The 24,027-nt window shown below is 40.7% G+C and overlaps 1 protein-coding gene across 7 annotated transcripts in view; it reads right to left on the reverse strand.

Annotated features, from left to right (window-relative positions):
- LOC105007993 (sialoadhesin-like) overlaps nucleotides 1–10,234 on the reverse strand; it is a 91,195-nt gene extending 80,961 nt beyond the window's left edge. For 4 of the 7 annotated variants that reach the window (XR_004576161.1, XR_004576162.1, XR_004576160.1 and 1 more), the window contains exons 1-5: nucleotides 9,397–10,232; nucleotides 7,333–7,403; nucleotides 4,648–4,995; nucleotides 2,613–2,834; nucleotides 1,384–1,749 (exon numbers count right to left, since the gene is read on the reverse strand). Coding sequence is in view for 2 of the 7 variants with exons in the window: in XM_034294314.1 (XP_034150205.1) it covers nucleotides 2,613–2,834; nucleotides 4,648–4,995; nucleotides 7,333–7,387 (625 nt within the window). In the remaining 5 variants the exon portion in view is untranslated. Of the gene's footprint in view, nucleotides 1–1,383; nucleotides 1,750–2,612; nucleotides 2,835–4,647; nucleotides 4,996–7,332; nucleotides 7,404–9,396 lie in introns of those variants that run through there. The other 3 variants (XM_034294314.1, XM_034294310.1, XR_004576164.1) reach the window with 3 other exon arrangements.
- Between the last annotated feature and the right edge of the window lie 13,793 nt (nucleotides 10,235–24,027).

Raw genomic sequence — 24,027 nt, forward strand, 5'->3', positions numbered from 1 at the left:
AATATCTCCAGCCTCCCTCGGGATCCAGTCGAAGCTCTGCCGGAGGTGGGAGTTAAAGATCTCTCTGACAGGAGACTCGGCCAGACGTTCCCAGCAGACCCTTACAGTACGCTTGGGCCTGCCGAGTCTGTCTCGCTTTCTCCCCCGCCATCGGATCCAACTCACCACCAGGTGGTGATCAGTTGACAGCTCCGCCCCTCTCTTCACCCGAGTGTCCAAGACATACGACCGCAGGTCAGATGAGACGACAACAAAGTCGATCATCGACCTGCGGCCTAGGGTGTCCTGGTGCCACGTGCACTGATGGACACCCTTATGCTTGAACATGGTGTTCGTTATGGACAAACTGTGACTAGCACAGAAGTCCAATAACTGAACACCACTCGGGTTCAGATCAGGGGGGCCGTTCCTCCCAATCACGCCCCTCCAGGTGTCACTGTCGTTGTCCCCCAGTAGAACGATGGAGTCCCCAGTCGGAGCACTTTCCAGCAGCCCTCCCAGAGACTCCAAGAAGGTCGGGTACTCTGCACTGCTGTTCGGCCCGTAGGCACAAACAACAGTGAGAGACCTATCCGCAGGGAAACGACCCTCTCGCAGGGAAACGACCCTCTCGTTCACCGGGGTAAACTCCAACACTTGGCGGCAGAGCTGGGGAGCTATAAGCAAACCCACATCAGCCCGCCGCCTCTCACCATGGGCAACTCCAGAGTGGTGAAGAGTCCATCCTCTCTCAAGGAGTGTGGTTCCAGAGCCCAAGCCGTGCGTAGAGGTGATCCCGACTACCTCTAATCGGAACCTCTCAACCTCACGCACTAACTCAGGCTCCTTCCCCGCCAGCGAGGTGACATTCCATGTCCCTAGAGCTAGTTTCCGTGTCCAGAGATCGGGTTGTCTAGGCCCCTGCCTTCGACTGCCGCCCGATCCTCTTCGCACCGGCCCCTTATGGTCCCTCCTGTGGGTGGTGAGCCCACGGGAGGGCGGCCCCACGTCGCCCGCTCAGGCTGAGCCCGGCCGGGCCCCATGGGGGAAGGCCCGGCCACCAGGCGCTCGCATACGAGCCCCAACCCCGGGCCTGGCTCCAGGGTGGGGCCCCGGCTGCGCCATACCGGGCGACGTCACGGTACTCGTAATTTTTTTCATCATTAAGGGGGGTTTGAAAATAAATCACCCAACAAATATAAATCAATGAGTTTACATACTTTGTTCAGTTTTACCTTTGACAGTCAGAGTTGTTCCAAGGAGACTATGCTCCATTTCAAATATTTTGTGTGTTTTAAAACCAATCTTCACATATCACATTTTCACAGATTATTTTACAGATTATATTTTTTAAGGTTATTAATCTTGATACACAGTTGTATCAAACACTAAGTTCAGTTTTACCTGAGACAGTCAGAGTTGTTCCAGGGAGATCATGACCCCATCCAAAGATGTCTGTTTTAAAAGTGAATCGATACTCAGCTGAGTCCTCCTCTCTCAGATCTGTGATTCTCAGGGTGGAGGTACCTCTGTATATTGTACTCTCTTGGTCAGGATACTCCACCCGACCTGCATACCCTGGGTCTGTGGTTAGGTCCTCAGGGATCAACTTATCCCTCCACCTACCACTCTGTTTAGGACTAAACCACAGTGATGATGTGACATTATAATAACCAACATAAGTACAGGATATGTCCACTGATGACCCCTTCAAGACACAGATTCTCCTCTTGGTGTAAGTCACTCTGTTACAGGCCTGACCCTGAACACCTGAAACACAGTGACATAAGACAACAATGTCTTAGTTATTTCTATACATTCTTATGTCATCAAAATATCTTATGAAACCAACACGCAGAGGTTATAAGGTTTTAACACAATATATTGGTCATAACCACAGCTACGTCACCCACACCTACACTATCAGTATCTCCCTCCAGACTTTCTACACCCGAGATGGTCAGAGTCTCCAGTCTACTTGGTCCCTGTACCTGACTCTCCTGTATCTGACTTTCCTGTAACTGACTCCACTGTACCTGACTCCCTCTGTATCTGACTCTTGTGATGGCAATTTCTAAAATCCAAATAGTTGTATGAAAATGGTAGGTAAGACAGGAGAAATCCATTTAATCGTGCTTGCAAGGAGAAAGTATACAGGCTACAAAGTAACAGTGAATAGTTTCTAAATAAAAACATCATTTCGACAGTATTTATTACATAGGAAAAGGGGTGTGGTAAGATGCTACCATCTGTCTTATGTCAATCAAACACCTTTCCCTTTGTTCTATCACACAAGTCAAATGCTATCTTCCCCCACCTTATCCTTCCTGCCATAATGTTTACTGTAGTGTTTACCCAAAGGGGCCAACTGACCTTACTCCCCCTGTTGTATATCTTCTCCTATCCTGTCCTAAAACCCATTGATCTGCATCTGGACAGACAATAGATGCCCCCTATGCAAATACCAGATCCCCCACATTCCTGTACCTATCTTAACAGTGGGACTCAGTCCTTTACTCAGTGTGAATACATTGTATAAAGAAATGTCCACAACACTCCCTCTGTATCTGACTCCCTCTGTATCTGACTCTCCTGTATCTGACTCAGTGTTCCAGTATTAAATAAACACTCACACACTGTAGGAGAGTGGAGATCCTCATGACCTTTAACAGAACAGGAATAACTGTCTTTATAGTGAATGTAGATTGGGTCTTTGTACTGGGGGGAGGAGCTCTCATCTATCTGTTGTCCGTTCTTGTACCAGATGTAGGTGGTGTTGGGGTTAATAGGTGGAGGACAGGTGGTTCTACAGGTCAGATTCTTCATATATCCACCAGTCACCACCACCTGAAGACCTGGTTAATAAACAACATGCTGTAACTCTATGTTGTAATGTATCATTAGAACACAACAGTGGAACATAATCCTGTGTTACATAACCTCTAATAGAACTGTTTCTACTAATTGAACTGGATCTTATTATGGACATTATTACTGTTATGGAAAACACATTTCTTCCCTCCTGGATAATTGCCCCCCAGATGGTGATTGTCATGTCATGACTAAACCAGTCTGTTAATTTAGTAAATGGTACTGGACACATTTGTACACAGGAAGGAACATTATGTTCCTCTACTCACATTAATTCCCAACCATGTGAATAGATGATGTCCTAATGAATGTCTTTTTGCATGTTTGCAGCATGATGTCATCGTGTCTAATAAAAGCATGTCCTTCTAAGGTTTCATTACAAGTGTTGGTCCAATCTTATTTCCATGGTGACCCAGGATCAAACCTGACCTGTTTCCATTCACTAACTATTAGGATGATGATGTCAAAAATGACCTTGTTGTTTACAGGGTCTAAATCTTATTTCCATGGTTCATTCTGTAATTTCTTAACATAAAGAAATTACAGAATTGACATTAAGGGTTGTTAGAATGTTAAAGGTGGTAGTGTAATGTTATTACTAGAGTGTTATGTTATTACCATAGTGTTTTATTATTACTAGAGTGTTATGTTATTACTAGATTGTTATGTTATTACTAGAAAGGTGTACAACTGATTGGTCTGCATAGCAACAATGATGTTTAAATAGGTTCTGACTTTGCTGATGGAAAAGTACTGAGTTTTTTCCCATGAGAAGCAATACATGTTGTTCTGGTAAAGTTTAACAAAGTAACATGGGGCCGGCAGCTGTAAAATCTGTAACCACTGGTTGGACAAGGTCTTACGCTGCTATATTATTGTGCTGGGGGAGTAGGGTCAGTTGTCCTTCTCCACTGGGTTATCCTTCTCCACTATAAACCCTTGTTGAAATGAGGAATGCATTTTCTGAATTTTCTCAGTCTCCTCCCGTTTTACACTTGGAGGACACTGCGAGGACATGAGGTCCTTGTCCACACCTGCGGAGTACCGGGTTTCTGGGGCCCGTTGCTGTCCCTGTCCAAAGTCCTCCTGGTTGTGTTGCAGATCAAGACGATACCTGACGATTTCGGCTGCCACTGTGCTGACACCTCCCCCATGTTGTCCCTGTCCTTGTCCATCTGGTCATGCTTCTGACCAGATCTAAATTTTAATCGACTCTGGATTTAGCCCACATGCATTTGTTAATTATTCCAATTAGACTCTTAATATTTCACCCGGCACAGCCAGAAGAGGACTGGTCACCCCTCTGAGCCAGGGTCCTCTCTAGGTTTCTTCCTAAATTTCAGCCTTCTTAGGGAATTTTTCCTAGCCACTGAAATTCATCACTACGGTTGTTTGCTCTTTGGGGTTTAAGGCCGGGTGTTTCTGTAAAAGCACTTTGTGACAACTGCTGTTATAAAAAGGGCTTCATAAATACATTTGATTGATTGATGGATGGATGTTTTAAGAAGAACTGTCTTTAACCAGATAAAACTTGTCTTGTTGAAGTGTGACTGTTATGAAATGTTTTTATCATGTCCTATTAGCTGTATTAGAGAATGGCCTTCTGAGATGCACTTTAGAGTTACACGTTTCACTGTCTTTGCTTGCAAGAACTCAATAAAACTGATGTTGTGTAATGAGACCGGGCCTCTGAATTGCCTGCCTGAGTACCTTTTGGTGAATCTACATTTCCAACACAGTCTTTATAGAAATATACATGATACGTTGCGACTATCATATATTTCATTTCAAACATACCTGGAAAAGACAGGGCGACTCCAGTTTGGCCAATCCATTTCCCTCCAGGCTGATCTGTAATAAATCCGAACCCGTACTTAGTTGAGTCAGTCTCTCTCAGGTCTGTGATTATCAGGGTGTGTCTGTTCTTCTCATCACTACGGTACGTCACACGACCTCTGTAGTCTGGGTCATCACTCAGGTTCACAGGATTCCCATCAGTATATTTTCTAGTGAACCAGAAGGTTGATGTGACTTTATGACCACTTGGATACTTGTAGGTGCAGCTCAGCTCCACTGTTGACCCCTTCAAGACACAGATACTCTGAGTGGAGTAGGTCACACCCCAGTCACCCTGACCCAGTACCACTGAAACACAGTCAGACAACAAAGGTTACTGTGCTTGATTGGCCATCCAACTCGCCAGATCTGAACCCTGTAGAGAATCTATGGGTTATTGTCAAGAGTAAAATGAGATACACTAGACCCAACAACACAGAAGAGCTAAAGGCCATTATCAAAGCAACCTGGGCTTCCATAACACCTCACTCTGAGTGGAGTAGGTCACATCCCAGTCACCCTGACCCAGTACCACTGAAACACAGTCACACAACACAATAGAGTTAGAATGAAACCAAGTAAAAATAGGTAGCTGCTTTCCTGGTTGTTCTACTGGAGTATTGGATGGAGGTTTCAATGGAATTATGTAAAATGTTGATGAAGGGGTGAGCGTTTTTAAAGTGCTATTCTGTAGGTTTCTGAACAGCTGTTTGTTTAGAAAGTGCTTTCCTATAGGGTGTTGACAGGGTGGGTGTTTTGATAGTTAGTAATATGATGTGACATTGACAATGCTGTAGAATTTAGTGGGGAATGTGTGGGTGGAGAACCACTCTGATTACAAAGACGTTACAGAGACCTTTTTCACAAAAAGCGATGCACCAACATAAGTACAGGATAGTTTTAGACAAAAATCCCTGCAAGCTGCAGCCATCAGGCAAAATTCCTCTTTTGCTCTTGTTAATTTGACTCTTAAATCAATTGCATTTAGGAGTAAACCCTCTTGAAAGAAAAAAACATTGGGCCCAAAAGTTTAAGGTTCTGTGAATTTCTAGAGTACCCAGAATGCTCTATTACCCTCTGTTTGCTCCCATTGGAGTGGCTGTGAGGTCAGTGGAATCCATAACACTTATCTACAGAGTAATTCAGTAAACACCCCAGAATGTCTCTGTAGGGGTAGGTGGAGCTGCTCTGGCTGATGAGTCGATCCCCTCATGTCACATCCACTTGGGAGAAGATGGTCGCCAAAGGATAATTAATGAGAGCTACATTGGAATCCTCTGCAATATTAGTCCCATGTTGGTTACTTTGAGGGTCAGGTGTAGTAAAGTTTTAATCAAGTCCAGATACTGTTCTCCATGACCAGGGATGATTAATTCTATAGGGCCGTTCACTGCATGGGCCGAGATTGGCATGATCTCAACATAATTTGCGCTGTCTATAGAAAACTGATTCATGGGGGCTGAGAAACAATTCAGCTCAGTTTTTAATGCCTCAGCTGACTTTTGGTGTAACAGAGACATTTTTGTTTTAGAAAATACACTGAAAAAAATTATAAATGCAACACTTTAGTAATTGCCCCCATTTATCAAGAGCTGAACTCAAATATCTTTTTAGAGTGGCCTTTTATTGTGGCCAGCCTAAGGCACACCTGTTCAATAACCATGCTGTCTAATCAGCATCTTGATATGCCACACCTGTGAGGTGGATGGATTATCTCGGCAAAGGTGAAGCGCTTACTTACTGATTTAGACAGATTTGTGAACAATATTTGAGAAATAGGCCTTTTGTGTACATAGAGAAAGTCTTAGATCTTTGAGTTTAGCTTATGATAAATGGGGGCAAAAACAAAAGTGTTGCATTTATAATTTTGTTTAGTGTACTTTCCAGTATTCGCTTTGCAGACCTCCTACCTTTACTTCACTTCTGACTTAATTATTGTATTTTAATCGTTGACCATGGCTTTTTAGTATAAGGAAGCCAAGCTCCAGGGGGGCTTTTTAGTATAAGGAAGCCAAGCTCCAGGGGGGCTTTTTTAGGTCCGGGAACCAACATCATGAGTCCGTCTGATCCAAGCTGTCACTCAGGATCTGGATTGCGATTGGTCAAAACACTAGAAATGACTTGGACCACAATATTTTTAGTGTCATATTTTAAATGCGCCATGGCGATGCTAAAACGTCTCTTTATGAACGAGATCAACATCATAAAGAGATTATGGAGTCTACCGTCCACCCCTGAACCAATCATAGTTGGGGTTCCATAACAGCCCGGTAACCTGATGCCTACTTGATGAACGTAATAACAATATGATTATGACATCATCATTAGTGCTGCTGGCAGAACACTAGTACTTTTTCCACTGAACAAATATGTGCGTTTCTCCATGTAATTTCTTTCATTTTAGAACTTCCTCTATGTGAAATACCTCGTCTTTAGCCCTGCTCCGATTGTTTGACAAATATACGGTGCAACAAGTAGTAACTAGAGTAAAACGAGGCAGAAAAGTTGTGTGTTTTGCGGGAGAAAAAAGCATTTTGTTTTTGACTAATATAAGTAGAATCATCGGATGGAATCTGTTGTAAGAGATCATCCTGCTTCTTAGAATTACAGGCATTTAATGCAATTAAATTATGAAACAGAACATACCTGTCAAGGACCAGTGGAAGACCACCAACACACTTCCTGTTGAACTCAAGGACATTTTGTAATCTCAGTCCCTGTAACATAAGACAATGTTAGAATCTAGCAGTTACGTATTGTGGTTATACACATTGAAGGGTGTTTCTTCCGATCACATATCACATCTCCACAAGAAACCCCATGCCAAATGATCAATGTAAACATTTCTCATTCCTGTGGTTGGGAGAGTGTGAATCTAAACACAGATGTTTCTGTTGTTCTCATTATCTAGGCACATTTAACTTTCAATTAAACATATATGATTCTACAACCACAACTCCCTCTACTGTATTACTGGTGAATAAATACACCTGATACATTTAGGTGTAAATTATAGATGGAGTACAGGACCACAGCAATGAAAAGTAACCAGACTGATATTGTATTGTAGATATGGTGGTCTGAGAACACTGTATGTTTTTAATGTGTGATGTGTTGCATGGCTGTTGGCATCTGTCTTATAAAGCTAACATGCTAAAGCATGCTAGAATAATATTAAGGATTCAACAATGTGATAATCACCATTCTCACCATCATCATCATCATCAACAACAACCATAAAAACAATCACTAATTGAGTCGATCTGATAATTTGTAAACATATTACAGACATTCACGGTCCTAAAGCTGATTTATTTAAAGAACATCAAATGTAGCAGGATAAGTTGAATTCTGAGTAAACCAAAGCTACCCAAGCATGAAGACTGACCACCAGGATATATTACAGACTACAGACTGACCACCAGGCTATACTACAGACTACAGACTGACCACCGGACTGTACTACAGACTACAGACTGACCACCAGGCTATACTACAGACTACAGACTGACCACCGGACTGTACTACAGACTGCAGACTGACCACCAGGCTATACTACAGACTACAGACTGACCTCCGGACTGTACTACAGACTACAGACTGACCACCAGGCTATACTACAGACTACAGACTGACCACCAGACTGTACTACAGACTACAGACTGACCACCAGACTCTACTACAAACTACAGACTGACCACCAGGTTGAAGTTAAACCTAAAAACTGAGCAGTAGATCCAGTTACAGCTCCTATCCAAATGATATAGTGGAAGTTGACAGCTGTAATCAAATAGCCTGGTGAAGATGCAAAGTCCTAGGTTCACTTATAGTAGCAGGAAAAATGTGTTCTTACTCGTCACAGAAGTCAGTCAAAAATCTGTAAACAAGTTTATTCAAAACATAAAAATATACAAAATCCTGTTGGCTTCTGTAGCCTATCTTAAGATTTCACTTGTTAATCCTTTAACTTGTGTTTCCTTACATGCTTAAACACGTGTTTTATCCATAATGACAGACCAAACGGTAAAAAAACTGTTTCTCCCTTTTTCTAAGCACTCACTTCAAGATCAACCTTCCGTCCACTAGTGGGCGTAACCATTAAAGAAACAGAACAGAAATTATACATCAGAAAACATACAAAATAATACTGAAATAAATACAAACTATTGAAACATTAAATTGGCTCTTACACCTGGGGTGGCAGAAATCTACCACATGTATCACATATATCAATGGTTTCTATTTACTTTATAACCAGATGGGGGGGGGGTAAAGGTGTCTTATTACCCCACTTTTGACCCACTTTCAAACACCAAACTGGTCAACATCTAAGTTGTGGTTAAAGTAAGGCTCAGTGAATAATATATAAAGGTCATGGTTGTTGCCTAGCACCAGGAATGACCATGTGACTCTTGGGGTCAGACCCACCCATCATCCCCTAACAGAAGGCCTGGTTAGATGTTAGTTTATTACAAGACTTATGTACATTATGGGGATCCAGACAGATGGAATATTTGAGGTAACTGTAGTGTGTCCTCTGGGATCCTACTATAGATCAGCCCTCCTACTCTGAGATTCTTTACACATACTGACCATCATATGTGTAACCAAGACATTAATGTAATAAAGTAAAAGAAAAAGCACAGTTGATTAAGTATATGATGAAATAACCAAAATACAAAGTAACAAGTCATTTCTAAGTGTACTTACAGAGGGAAGTGAAGGGGGAGGTCTTGTTGAGTCAACTTATGGTCAGTGAATGGGAACTGACTGGAACTGTGAGATCTGTAGTTGATATTTATAATAAGGAGTCAAGGCACAAATAGCAGATGAACTGTCATTTCCTTCCTGTTTATGACATCAACATTCAAGACAAACAGACCATCACGTCAGAAAAGAAAAGCTTTTACATTTAAAAAGTTAACATGGAACACACTATCCAATATACTATTATACTGTCTGGGTCTTCAACTGTGTCTTAATTTCTAGACACAAACTCACACATTTTTTTATAACCATTCTGGCGTGAACCTCAAGGCAGTGAACACAAACATGAGGGACGCTAATTTACAGCCTAAACCTAAAATCAACCGTAACAGAAAAATTACAGTGTTGTTCTCATTATCAGAAGGCTCAGTGTTGTGTCTTTGTCACAGAGGTGTTCACAACTGAATAAAGTCTTAACACAACATTCACTTTAACACATGGACAGGCAAACCAACAAAACACACAACATAAACACACAAAACCCTTTTCCTTGGGGCCGTGGGAAACTGATTTATGAGAGGACATGAAATATAAACTCATTTATGCTCCACCAAGTGATCTTGATAGACAGAATTTAGATCCATGAACAAGTGTACAAAATGTAATGTCTTGAAATATTTTGAAATACTGTATGTCATTTTGGTACATGTTTTGAGGAACATATATATAAATATTATCAGAGCTGTAGAATTCCTAGATGCTATTTCATTCTGAATGTCACAGTAATATTCTCCACTGTCCACAGATCTGATGTTGGTGATGCTGTAACTCTGTCCTGATGCTTTTGGTGAGGTTACAGTCTTCTTGTACCAGATGTAGGTGGGGTTGTCAGTCAGAGGACAGGATGTGATACAGGTCAGTGTTACATTCTGTCCCTCAGTCACTGTAGCAGGAGTCAACTTCACCTGTACATCTGATGGAATATTGATTAACCAAACACATCTCTGTTTAATTTTTTTTTTCTTCAGTAATTCATTATAATATACAATTGTATCAAACACTATAAGTTCAGTGTTAATGTTGCACACTTATAACAGGACAACTCTGTTTGCATTTGGCAACTATATTCTTCTGCAGTGTTATATTTTTTTCTCATATTAATTGGTCAAGTCGCAGAGCAATCGGTCTCCTTTTCATACCATCACGTTCTCTACCAAACTGTAAGCCTCCCTCATTCTTGCTCCTCTGTTTTAAAGTGACACTACACAATATTAACCTGTGAATTGCACTACTCAAACACAGGAAGAGAATATGCTTAACAGTTAACAGGGGATACATGCATAGTACATAACTACTCAAAATAATGATATCACTCTGGCAACAGCTACTTTCATTTGACAATACCCAACTATGTTCAAGCACAAAACATTACCCGTGACAGTCAGAGTTGTTCCAGGGAGACTATAACCCCATTCAGTATTTCAGGAGTGAAGTGATACTCAGCTCAGTCCTCCTCTTTCAGATGTGTGATTCTCAGATCTGAGAGAAGAACTATACCAGAATGATGATGCTACAGAATAACGACCAACATCAGTACAGGATATGTCCACTGATGACCCCTTTAAGACACAGATTCTCCTCTTGGTGTAAAACTGCTGAAGAATTGACCCTCAACCCACTAGAATCTGAGAGATTGACATTATGTGTTATAAATGGAAAACATGTTTACTGGCTACTAAGTCTCTAACCTCGGCCCATAAATAACTGTTCTTGAAGCCCCCTCACTGTCTCACCACAATCACGTCCACCCACATGCTGGCTGAACCAGGCTTGAATAGTTCGTATTTAAAGCAACGTTATTATTATATTTGTTATTTTTGGAACTAAACGTTTCTCACAGGAAAGGCTTTGTTGTGTCCTGTGTGGGAGGGGCCAGGTAGTTCTGTTCATATCATATTATATTAACTAGTAAAAATACATAAGATTAACTAATAAAAATACATTATGTTAACTAATAAAGAAGTGTTAACAAGGTACATAACTTTTATAAGATCCAGGATGTCTAATGGGGAATAAGAAGATTATGTGTTTCAATCTTAAACCAACAACACTTACTGGCAGTGCTGCTGACACAAGATGTCGCTTTCAGGAAGTGTGAGTTCTGTGGTTGACACATTTCTGACCACTTCTCCCTTCTCCACAATTTTCTACAGCCATGTCTCATGTCAACACTCTCAACACATTAAGGAGAATACAATATCACCACAAGATCTCCTCCTAAACATCACCACCAAACCATTCAGGGCTTTTTCTTCACCAATCTTTTCTAGTCAGTAACTAACGAGGGTCAACACATATAAAGTAGACATGCTTCTGATTTGATAATCTCATTCTCAGACAACAAATTCATGGAAGGTCTGGTTGTCTCTTGCTCCAGACATGATCTTTGTTAGCCAACATGAAAACTGACAGATATTGGTGCTTTGAAAGCCATTGGCTCAATCTGCTAAATGAAACAACCAACCTCCCATTACCCACTCCCCCATTTGTGTCTTCTATTGGTCTCTCTCACAAGTGCATGCAGTAACAGTAAAGGATAAGCAGTGAACTTGTTCCAGATATCTTGTCTCCAAACACATGGATTACACCTCTGTATCTTGGTCACATGTATAAATTATATCAGGGTCTGGTGATTCACTGACAAACAGTGGATATTAAGTAGAAAACAATGTTGCCTTCAACAAAATGATTTAGACAGACGACGGTTACTTAGTGAAGCCCCTCCCACTAGACCTCATTTGAATATGAGGGGTTCCAGGCTCTTATTCACAGTTGGTTTGTGAGTCTGTAAATGTGCCCTGATACTCTGGTAGTGTCTGTTAGACAGCAGCAGTGTGAACAGGTTTTACCCTCAGGCCAATACTGATCCATGATCATACTGATCACACCCACATTACAGATCTATTCAGGTACATTTAATATACATAGAATATTATTTTGTATGTATCATTCATAACCATATTACACTCATACTGTACCTATAATATATAATATACTTCAACCCATATTATTCAAATTCTCCATATTTTCGTTGGATATATTTCTTAATATGTAGATGTTGTGTGCCATGTCACAAGAGTTTCATTGTGCCGGATGATGCTGTGTTATTCAGGATGATGCTGTGTTATTCAGTGTGTTTGAAAGATCAACTTTGAACTTGAACATGAACATCCACTCCTCCTGATGCTGTTGATGTAATGACAGAATGTACCCACCAAGTGGCAGCACTGAGTCAGTTTAATTTCACACCAACATACTGGACTTCCTCTTCTTGTTTCTGTGGGGTGGAGTACAGAGGTACATCCTGTTTCTTGGAGGAAGAGTAGTGGATGCCGTCATAGTGAAGGTCATCCTGGTTGTCGGTGTCTGATGTCTGTACTGCAGTAGAGGTCATGACCTTCTCTGATATGTTCTTATACACAGGACTGGAGTCTGTCTGATTGGAGGAGAGGTAACCATGGGGACATATTACAAGACCACTATTTCCAATTATTAAACACAAAAAAGAGATACTAATTCTTATCAGTCTGAATGTGGTTGTTTATTATTGTTCTTTTTCAGGTTTCAGACTGAACATTTACAATAGTACAATATCTTGTGAATTGTAGTTTGTCTCCTAATTTTCTGGTAAGCATAAACGTTTCTATGAATGGATAATTATTAATTGCACATATTTTAGATTTTTTAACAAAATATTCCACTTATGTTTTCCATTTCGTGTTTAGAACTTTTTTTTTCTATTTATTAGGATTTGCTCTCTGTAATAGAATCTACATACATTACAGACGTGTTGGTTGGTTGGAGATCATATCTAATAGACCTTGATCCCATCTGCTGGCCATTTTTAGACATTACATGGAAACTTAAATAATTATTAGGGGTTCAAGCACGAAGTGCTGAAACCCTATTGTTATTGTACAGATTTTTATTTTTATTCTTCTGCCGTAAAACGCATCGTGCAGCCCAAACCGTAAGAGCTGGAGCTTTGAAACTTTGGCATATGGTAGTACAAAAATCGAGGAGAGGTTATCAAAATATGAGCCCGATTGGCCCATAGGTGGCGCTATAGCGACCTAAAGCGCGAAAGTGGTCATAACTCCTAGACCGTATGTCGTAGACTCAAGTGTCTTATATCCCTGTAATCCTTGGCTCAAGACGAACAAAACGTATATCTCCGATTTCATTTCCGCCATGATAGATTTTCCGCCATTTTGAATTTTGTCAAAAACCTACTTTTGCGAACTAGTCCCTGGATTTTCGCCCGATCGGAACCAAACCAGTGTAGAAATGTTCTATGGAGTCTGAAAATCAATAATTATCAAAAAAAAATTTACATTTCGATTCATGGTCGCTAGGGGGCGCAAAATTAAAGTTGTGGGAGGAGCCTATTTTACTAAAAAGGCTATAACTCAAGAAGTAGTTAAGTAAACTTCACCAACCTTGGTATACATGTGTTAGAAGTCAGTCTGAGGTCACAGTAAACTGCGTCGATTGGCCACATGGTGGCGCTATAATACGAAAAATAATACGAAAAACGTATAGACACCTGACCGTTTGTCCAAATTACTTGAAATTTGGTATGCAGTGTCTTTGCCCAAGGGGCCATGTATGCCTAAGAGGATATTGGCGTATCTCAAAAAACATGGCCGCCATTGGCCAATGAGATTTGAGCACCTATTAAACCAGGTTGACATACTCTGATCAGAACGAAACTTGGTGGGCATGTTTGGCACAAGGTCCTAGAGGTCTATAAGAATTTTTAAAGAAATCGGCCACTAGTTGGCGCTAACGAGTTTTAAGGCTCTCTAATCACGTGTTGTTACAATTTACGTCAAAAAATGCATATCACTTGATAGATCTCCTCATGCTGAAAAACTTTGCCTCAAGAACCACTACTGTCAATCAAACTGTTCATTTAATATTCGCGAATATGTTAAAAACCTACTTTCGCGAACTAGTACCTGGACTTTCGGCCTTTCGGAACCAATTCGGACTACGATGATTCTCTGGACTCTCTAGATCAATAATTATCAAAAAATTACAGCCAGGCCATTTGCCTGGCTGTAACAGGATAATTTATTCAAGTGGCAGGACAAAATACACTCAAAAGCCAATAAATCCCATAGAAAAACCCCAAACATCACAAAAATACATGAGCATATGTGTCATAACATAGTGAAGAAGAATGCAGAGTTTTGTGGAGATCAGACAATAGGTGCAACTATAACTGTCAAAAAGCTTTGAAAAACATACATTTCCAATGCTACAATGCCTGTATTGGCTGTGAATGGACTTTTCCATTTATTATTTCAGTGGTTAAATGCTTGCTAAATAAAATGTAATGTCTTTTGATGTTTGGGTGCTTAAAGGCCTTAACAGCTTGAACCCCGATAAATGCTGCTTGCAGCTTTAATTATTTTTATAATTATGTTTGACCAATTTTTCTTAATTCTTTTGGACATTGTTCTTGCTACAGTATTATAGACAGACTATCTAGGATTCTTCAAACAAAACACTCCCCTTTTATTCCAACTAGGAGATTTTATAGTGACTTGGTGTTACCAGTGTCCCAGTGCCCCAGTGAACAGATAATAGTCCTCTACCTAAACCTGAACAGTAACACCTAAACCTAACCAGCAACACCTAAACCTGACCAGTAACACCTTAACCTAACCAGTAACAAATAAACATAGCCAGTAACACCTAAACCTAACCAGAAACACATAAACCTAACCAGTAATACCTAAACCTAACCAGTAATACTTAATCCTAACCAGCAACACCTAAACCTAACCAGCAACACCTAAACATAGCCATTAACACCTAAACCTAACCAGTAACACCTAAACCTAACCATTCTCAATCATTTTGTGTAGCTCTCATTCATTTTGTGTAGCTCTCATTCACTAGGGTGTAACTCTCATTCCGGAGAGCTAGGTGCAGGTGATGAGGTGCAGGTGAAGGTTCAGGTGGAGGTGCAGGTGATGGAGGTTCAGGTGGTGGTGCAGGTGGAGGTTCAGGTAGAGGTGCAGGTGATGGAGGTTCAGGTGGAGGTTCAGGAGCAGGTTCATGTGGAAGTGCAGGTGATGGAGATTCAGGTGGAGGTTCAGGTGGAGGTGCAGGTGGAGGTGCAGGTGGAGGTCAGATGCAGGTGGGAGAGATGCTGGTGCTCTTAAGGAGACAACTTGATAAATTTTTCAAGACCACACTGGTCAACAACTGACAAATAATAAACTTTATGAGTTCTGGGAGCATAAACAAGACAAATCGATAAGTTATGGGGGGAAAGGTGATGGCCTGGCAAGAGAGTTGGAACTTTTTGATTGGACTTTCGCCCAACAGTTGCAATCCCTGTTATTTCACAATGGTTTTTAAACCCGCCAATTACTGATTTGGGTTTGAGAGGGTTAGTGAAGGGAAGGAAACAGTGGATCCAGTAAATTATTATAAAGCAACACATGAGATCAGAATACTATGCCTACCTGAACATTTATACTGATGATCTAAGGACCCTAAAACAGGGAGGACAGGGGCAGCCTTTGGTGTGCCTGAACTTAATGTGAAAGTGACTAAGGACAACCAATCACCTGTCAGTTTACACACTGGTGTTACTAGCCATTCTGATGGCCTTAGAATGAGTGAAGGAGGTGAGGCTTTACAGGGTGGTGATCTGCTCTGATTCCTGTTCTGCTCTGATGAGGATTAAAACGTTTGTATCTCAGAGCATACTAGATCTACAGTATGAGGTCCCACTGGCCCATTACAGGATAAGACAGATGGCAGAAATAGAGAGGTTCCTCTGGGGACCAGTTAATGTGAGGTTGGAATGACATGAGGAGGTGAAAAACATTACTAAACAGACTGAAACATGAAGTGGAATTGGAAGTTTTAATAGGAACATCAGGGATGACAAGGGATGACACCTGTATGGAGGGACAGGGATTACAAGGGATGACACCTGTATGGAGGGACAGGGATGACAAGAGAAGTCACCTGTATGGAGGGACAGGGATGACAAGGGATGACACCTGTATGGAGGGACAGGGATGACAAGGGATGACACCTGTATGGAGGGACAGGGATGACAAGAGAAGACACCTGTATGGAGGGACAGGGATGACAAGGGATGACACCTGTATGAAGGGACAGGGATGACAAGGGATGACACCTGCATGGATGGACAGGGATGACAAGGGATGACACCTGTATGGAGGGACAGGGATGATAAGGGATGACACCTGTATGGAGGGACAGGGATGACAAGAGAAGACACCTGTATGGAGAGACAGGGATGACAAGGGATGCCACCTGTATGGAGGGACAGGGATGACAAGAGAAGAAACCAGTATGGATGGACAGGGATGACAAGGGATGACACCTGTATGGAGTGACAGGGATGAAAAGGGATGACACCTGAATGGAATACAGGGGACAGTTGGAACAGGGAGACCGTCAAATCGACAGAAATGGTAGAAAAGTCTATTAACCAGGATGAGATTGGGACACGAGGCTTAACGCAACATTATACATAATAGAAAAACAATACTGGGAATTGTCAGAACTGTATACTGTAGATTAATTAGAATCATTAGATCATGTTTTATTTTGATGCCAGGAATATGGGAGGGAATGAGAGACAATGTGAGGAAGCTTGGCCTGATACAAATGAATGTAAGGACAGTGTAAGGATCCCAGAATGTGCGTATGAATTGGTTGTTTTGTTTCTTAAGGGAAACAGGATTGTTGAATAGGATTTAGGCCTTCCCTGTCGCTGGTACGCCACTCCAGTCCAGTTGGTGGCAGTAATGCACTGATAATGTTGGTTGGCAAACGCCATTTAAAAAAGTGGTCTATGGGAAGGTGAACAACACTGATCAAGCACGACAAGCCTCCAGCCCCTGTGACTCTCAATAACCAAATTGTAGGCAGAAGACGACCGTCCCTTTTTGCAGGGTTAACGAGTGTGTTTATCCTCTCCGTTTATGTTCGTGCGCTACCCTCCTCCTTGTGTCAGCCTTTTTTTCAATACCTTCCTCATCACGTACTGCCTGGAAACATCATCATCATCATCATGTAGACTATACTCCACGTTTTTTTTACTTTGTCTATTGACACTTTAGTTTATCCATTTATGGGTTGTCTTGTGTAATCCCCTGCCAAGTTGTTAAGATATGTCTTGTGCAGGAACCCAAAAGCAGACCAGGATGAGGTAAGTAGAAAATACAAGGTGAGTATTTATTTGGAATTTGAATGTGGAAAGCGATTAGGTCCAGTTGGTCAGCAGGGAGTGAGGCTGGAAGACTGGAGGTTTTTGTGCTGATTCAAATGTGCTGCAATGAAGTAGACAACCAGGCAGGTGTGAGTGACAATCCAGGTGAGTAACTGTAGACAGAGGAGCAGGCGGCAGATTAGCGACAGGCAAAGAGACAAAAACAGCAAAAGACTTTCCAAAACTAGAAGCTTGATACAAGAGCTAAAACATACTGGTTACGCTAACGATCCAGCAGGGAATGGATGTCTGGTTGTGGCTTATATGGTGCAGGGAATGGTAATCAGGACCAGGTGTGCAGATCACAGCAGGTGTAAGTGGATGGAGACTCAGCCGGGATGTGTTCAGGAAAACTCAGGAAAAAACTAACTTCAGTTTAGAGCAAAACAGAACACTGGCAAAACAGGCTCAAGATGCTGGATTCATGACATATCTGTACGTTTGGTAAGTCTGTAATGTTGTTCAATAGTGTTGTTGTGTGTTTGGTAAGTCTGTAATGTTGTTTAATAGTATTGTTGTATGTTTGGTAAGTCTGTAATGTTGTTTAATTGTATTGTTGTATGTTTGGTAAGTCTGTAATGTTGTTTAATTGTATTGTTGTATGTTTGGTAAGTCTGTAATGTTGTTTAATTGTATTGTTGTATGTTTGGTAAGTCTGTAATGTTGTTTAATAGTATTGTTGTGTTTGGTAAGTCTGTAATGTTGTTTAATTGTATTGTTGTATGTTTGGTAAGTCTATAATGTTGTTTAATAGTATTGTTGTGTGTTTGGTAAGTCTGTAATGTTGTTTAATTGTATGTTTGTGTTTGGTAAGTGTTTAATGCTGTTTAATAGTATAGTTAAATGTTGGGTAAGTCTGTAATGTTGTTTAATAGTATTGTTGTGTTTGGTAAGTCTGTAATGTTGTTTAATAGTATTGTTGTGTTTGGTAAGTCTGTAATGTTGTTTAATTGTATTGTTGTATGTTTGGTAAGTCTGTAATGTTGTTTAATAGTATTGTTGTATGTTTGGTAAGTCTATAATGTTGTTTAATAGTATTGGTGTGTGTTTGGTAAGTCTGTAATGTTGTTTAATTGTATGTTTGTGTTTGGTAAGTGTTTAATGTTGTTTTATAGTATAGTTAAATGTTGGGTAAGTCTGTAATGCTGTTTAATAGTATTGTTTTATGTTTGGTAAGTCTGTAATGTTGTTTAATTGTATTGTTGTGTTTGGTAAGTGTGTAATGTTGTTTAATAGTATTGTGTGTTTGGTAAGTCTGTAATGTTGTATTGATGGTTGCAACCTTAGTGGGTCTTTCCTGGTTAAATACAAGTTATTAATAATAACTTAAATAATGAAACAATAAAATATGTTGCCCTTCTGAGTTCTTCATTAAAAGCAAAAACATGTTTTTGAACATTATACTGAGTTGCTTTTCGAACTTTAAAATGTAATCTGATATTTTATATTATAATGCATACCGTCGTCATTAGAATCCTTTCATTTTCACTTAAAGTAAATAGATGACATGTCATTAATCAGAAGGCCTGTAATTTGTCTAATACAGGAATGCTGTGTTTGTCACTGAAACGCGGTTCTGATTGATCCTCAGGAAACACACAAACAGAATCCAGTTTAGCACACTTTATTTCTAGAGAGGTTGATCACAGAATTAGGTTCTGATAGGACAACACATTATACAGCAAACACTTATTGGGAGAATCAGGAAATAAAGTATTAAACATATCATGGACCATATAGCTTAATTGAGGACACCTGTGAAACAAAACCTGTGTTATATTATTCACCTCTTTCATTTGTTCACTGCTACAAAAAGTAGTAGAAGAAGAAAGGTATTACCCACATATCCCAATGTGACCACTGATTAAAAATAGAGACAGTTGCTTTTGCTGTATCAGAAGCCTATGTGGTACAGATAGAATGGGTGTCCCTTTATTCAACTCTATGTCAGGAACCAAGACGATACAGGGACGTCTACTTTACTCACACGAGTGGTGTTTGAGACTGTGATGCATTATGGGTGACTGATTTACTGATTTATCTATGTATACTATACATTGTTAATTCAACAACCTGGTCCAAATGCAACAACAAAAACAGAAGACATAAATCTAATGTAAATAGTATTCACAAAAATGTAATAAATCTTCTAGGAAAATATCTGGAGCATAATATGTATAACTAATCTTCAATATGCTTTATTATCATTATCATTACATTGAAAGACAATTCACCACTACATTTACCTGAGTTAAGCTTATCATCTGGACACAATGGCGTAGGTTTGTATTGCGTATTGGGGTGGGGGGGTGGGTTGGGTCAATGAATCCAAGGATTTCTACTCTTTTCCATAGGGGTGACATTGACCTGTCTGAAATATTGAGGGGGTCATGACCCCTCCATCCCCCCTAATTCTACACCCCCTGTCTGGACATCTTTCATATCGGGTAGAAGCATTACAGGAATAGACATAGCTAGCTTTGAATATTATGCCAGTTCTGTGGTGGTTCTCTTCCGTCCAGTTTCCGTGGTGGTTCTCTTCCATCCAGGTTCTGTGGTGGTTCTCTTTAGTCCAGGTTCTGTGGTGATTCTCTTCCATCCAGATTCTGTGGTGGTTCTCTTCAGTTCTCATAATCAGAACACTCAGTGTGTAACTGGGTGTTTCATACTCTGAAAGAAAAACTTCATAAAACACAACACCTCACCACTGAAACAACCATGTGGAAACAAACACTCAAACAACTCACACAAACAAACTCTCTCCCTTGGAGTTGTTGGTCCAGTGTTGATATACAGTGGGGAGAACAAATATTTGATACACTGCCGATTTTGCAGGTTTTCCCATTTACAAAGCATGTAGAAGTCTGTAATTTTTATTATAGGTAATCTTCTCCCTCCAAAGATTTTCTATTGGGTTCAGGTCTGGAGACTGGCTAGGCCACTCCAGGACCTTGGGATGCTCCTTAGTTGCCCTGGCTGTGTGTTTCAGGTCATTGTCATGCTGGAAGATCCAGCCACAACCCATCTTCAATGCTCTTACTGAGGGAAGGAGGTTGTTGGCCAAGATCTCGCAATACATGGCTCCATCCATCCTCCCCTCAATACGGTGCAGTCATCCTGTCCCCTTTGCAGAAAAGCATCCCCAAATAATTATGTTTCCACCTCCATGCTTCACAGTTGGGTTGGTGTTCTTGGGGTTCTACTCATCCTTCTTCTTCCTCCAAACAGCTCTATTTTTGTCTCATCAGACCACATGACCTTCTCCCATTCCTCCTCTGGATTATCCAGATGGTCATTGGCAAACTTCAGACGGGCCTGGACATGCGCTGGCTTGAGCAGGGGGACCTTGCGTGCGCTGCAGGATTTTAATCCATGACGGCGTAGTGTGTTACTAATGGTTTACATTGAGACTGTGGTTCCAGCTCTCTTCAGGTCATTGACCAGGTCCTACCGTGTAGTTCTGGGCTAATCCCTCACTTTCCTCATGATCATTGATGCCCCACGAGGTGAGATCTTGCATGGAGCACCAGACCGAGGGAGATTGACCGTCATCTTGAACTTCTTCCATTTTCTAATAATTGCACCAACAGTTGTTGCCTTCTCACCAAGCTGCTTGCCTATTGTCCCTATAGCCCATCCCAGCCTTGTGCAGGTCTACAATTTTATCCCTGATTTCCTTACACAGCTCTCTGGTCTTGGCCATTGTGGAGAGGTTGGAGTCTGTTTGATTGAGTGTGTGGACAGGTGTCTTTTATGCAGGTAACAAGTTCAAACAGGTGCAGGTAATACAGGTAATGAGTGGAGAACAGGAGGGCTTCTTAAAGAAAAACTAACATGTCTGTGAGAGACGGAATTCTTACTGGTTGGTAGGTGACCAAATACTTATGTCATGCAATAAAATGCAAATAAATTATTTAAAAATCATACAATGAGATTTTCTGGATTTTGTTTTAGATTCCGTCTCTCACAGTTGAAGTGTACCTACGATCCTTGTTGAATCCTTGTTCTCCCCACTGTAGAAGAGGAAACATCCCAATACTTACTACCAGGGTGTCATAGTCAGGTGACCTGGTCTTCATGTTCAGAGATGAGTACATGTCACTGTTAGTATCAGGATGGACACTCTGTGGGGGAGGGAGGGAGAGAAATGTAGAGAGGGAGAATATAAGTGTTATGAAACAATACATACATGTCTGTTTTCTGTCAACATCGTATATTATATCAAACACAAACATCTAGTAAAATACATAATTATGTATGATCAGATCCCTACTTCCAATGTATCATATTCAGGGGACCTGTTCCTCATGTTCAGAGCTGTGTACATGTCACTGTTAGGATCAGGATGGACACTCTGTGGAGAGAAAGAGAGAGGGAGAAGAAAGAGAGGTTAGATAGAACGTGTAATGAAACATCACCCCTGATTTCAAAATACTGTATAATAATCTATTAGAACTTTCTGACCTGTCCATTTTCTTCATTGTCTCTTTTCTCAGAGCACGTGGATTCGGAGGCCTTCTTCTTCCTTTGCACAAAAATAATTTATAACTTCATTACAAAAAATATTTTAAATATAAATGTCTCCTCACCTGAACCAGATGAATCCAGAGAGACAGAGGATGAGAACCAGAACAACCACTGTGATTCCTACAGATGCAGTCAGAACTGATGTCTGTTTCCCTAAAATACAATGTGGATGATATGAATACATGACATGTTGTAATGAACAATAAGTTAATGAATATGCGTTTGGCAATACATGTATAATGAAAGACTTGTCAAGTGATCACATACAGCAAACACATAGATGTACTAAACCATAAGACAAAGTATGGTGATAATATTAGCTTAAGACTAGATTTTGTGTTAATAAATTCAAAATATTACCTGTAACAATGACCATCAGAGGTGAAGAGGTCTCAGATCCTCTTCTATTCCAGACCTCACAGTAATATTCTCCACTGTCCTCAGATGTGATGTTAGTGATGCTGTAACTCTGTCCTGATGCTTTTGGTGAGGTTACAGTCTTCTTGTACCAGGCGTATCCGTACACAGGTGGGTTGGCATCACTGCTGCAGGTCAGAGTCACTGAACTGCCCTCCAGTATTTCACCAGAGGGACTGACTGACACTGAGGGGTTCTTTGGTCCATCTGGTGTAATTATAAAACATAAAAATAAAAGCTTTTGACATGAGAAAAACATGTACTTATGATAAAAATAAACTAAATATGAATGTAAATATGTGTGCTTTGATATATAGACCAATTTGTTAATACTTACACTGTACATCTATAAACACAGTTGTAGATTTGTGACGTCCATATTTATTCTCAATCTCACAGTAATATTCTCTACTGTCCTCAGATCTGATGTTAGTGATGCTGTAACTCTGTCCTGATGCTTTTGGTGAGGTTACAGTCTTCTTGTACCAGATGTAGGTGGGGTTGTCAGTCAGAGGACAGGATGTGATACAGGTCAGTGTTACATTCTGTCCCTCAGTCACTGTAGCAGGACTCAACTTCACCTGTAGATCTGAATACAGAATTCATTATTATAGACTAAATAAAAAGAAACTACCCAGCAAATATAAATCAATGAGTCTACATACTTTGATCATGTGTTCAGTATTACCTGTGACAGTCAGATTTGTTCCAGGAAAACTATGACCCCATTCATAGTTGGATGTTTTGAAAGTGAAGTGATACTCAGCTGAGTCCTCCTCTCTCAGATCTGTGATTCTCAGGGTGAAGGGACCTCTGTATCTTCTACTCTCTTGGTCAGGATACTCCACCCGACCTGCATACCCTGGGTCTGTGGTTAGGTCCTCAGGGATCAACTTATCCCTCCACCTACCACTCTGTTTAGGACTAAACCACAGTGATGATGTGACAGTATGATTACCAACATAAGTACAGGATATGTCCACTGATGACCCCTTCAAGAGACAGATCCTCCTCTTGGTGTAAATCACTCTGTTACAGAACTGACCCCGAACACCTGAAACACAGTGACATAACAAGAGCACATTGTCTTAGTAATTTCTATAAATGCTTCTTTTACAGGAATCAAAACATAATGAAATGAGCACTGAGGTTATACAGTGTTTACATGATGCTTTAAACAAACACTCACACACTGTAGGAGAATGGAGATCCTCATGACCTTTCACAGAACAGGAATAACTGTCTACAGAATTACTGGAGACAGGGTCTTTGTACTGGGGGGAGGAGCTCTCATCTATCTGTTGTCCATTCTTGTACCAGATGTAGGTGGGGTTACCAGTCAGAGGACAGGTGGTTCTACA

This window comes from Esox lucius, chromosome 9 (assembly GCF_011004845.1).
Source record: "Esox lucius isolate fEsoLuc1 chromosome 9, fEsoLuc1.pri, whole genome shotgun sequence".
NCBI classification, from domain to species: domain Eukaryota; kingdom Metazoa; phylum Chordata; class Actinopteri; order Esociformes; family Esocidae; genus Esox; species Esox lucius.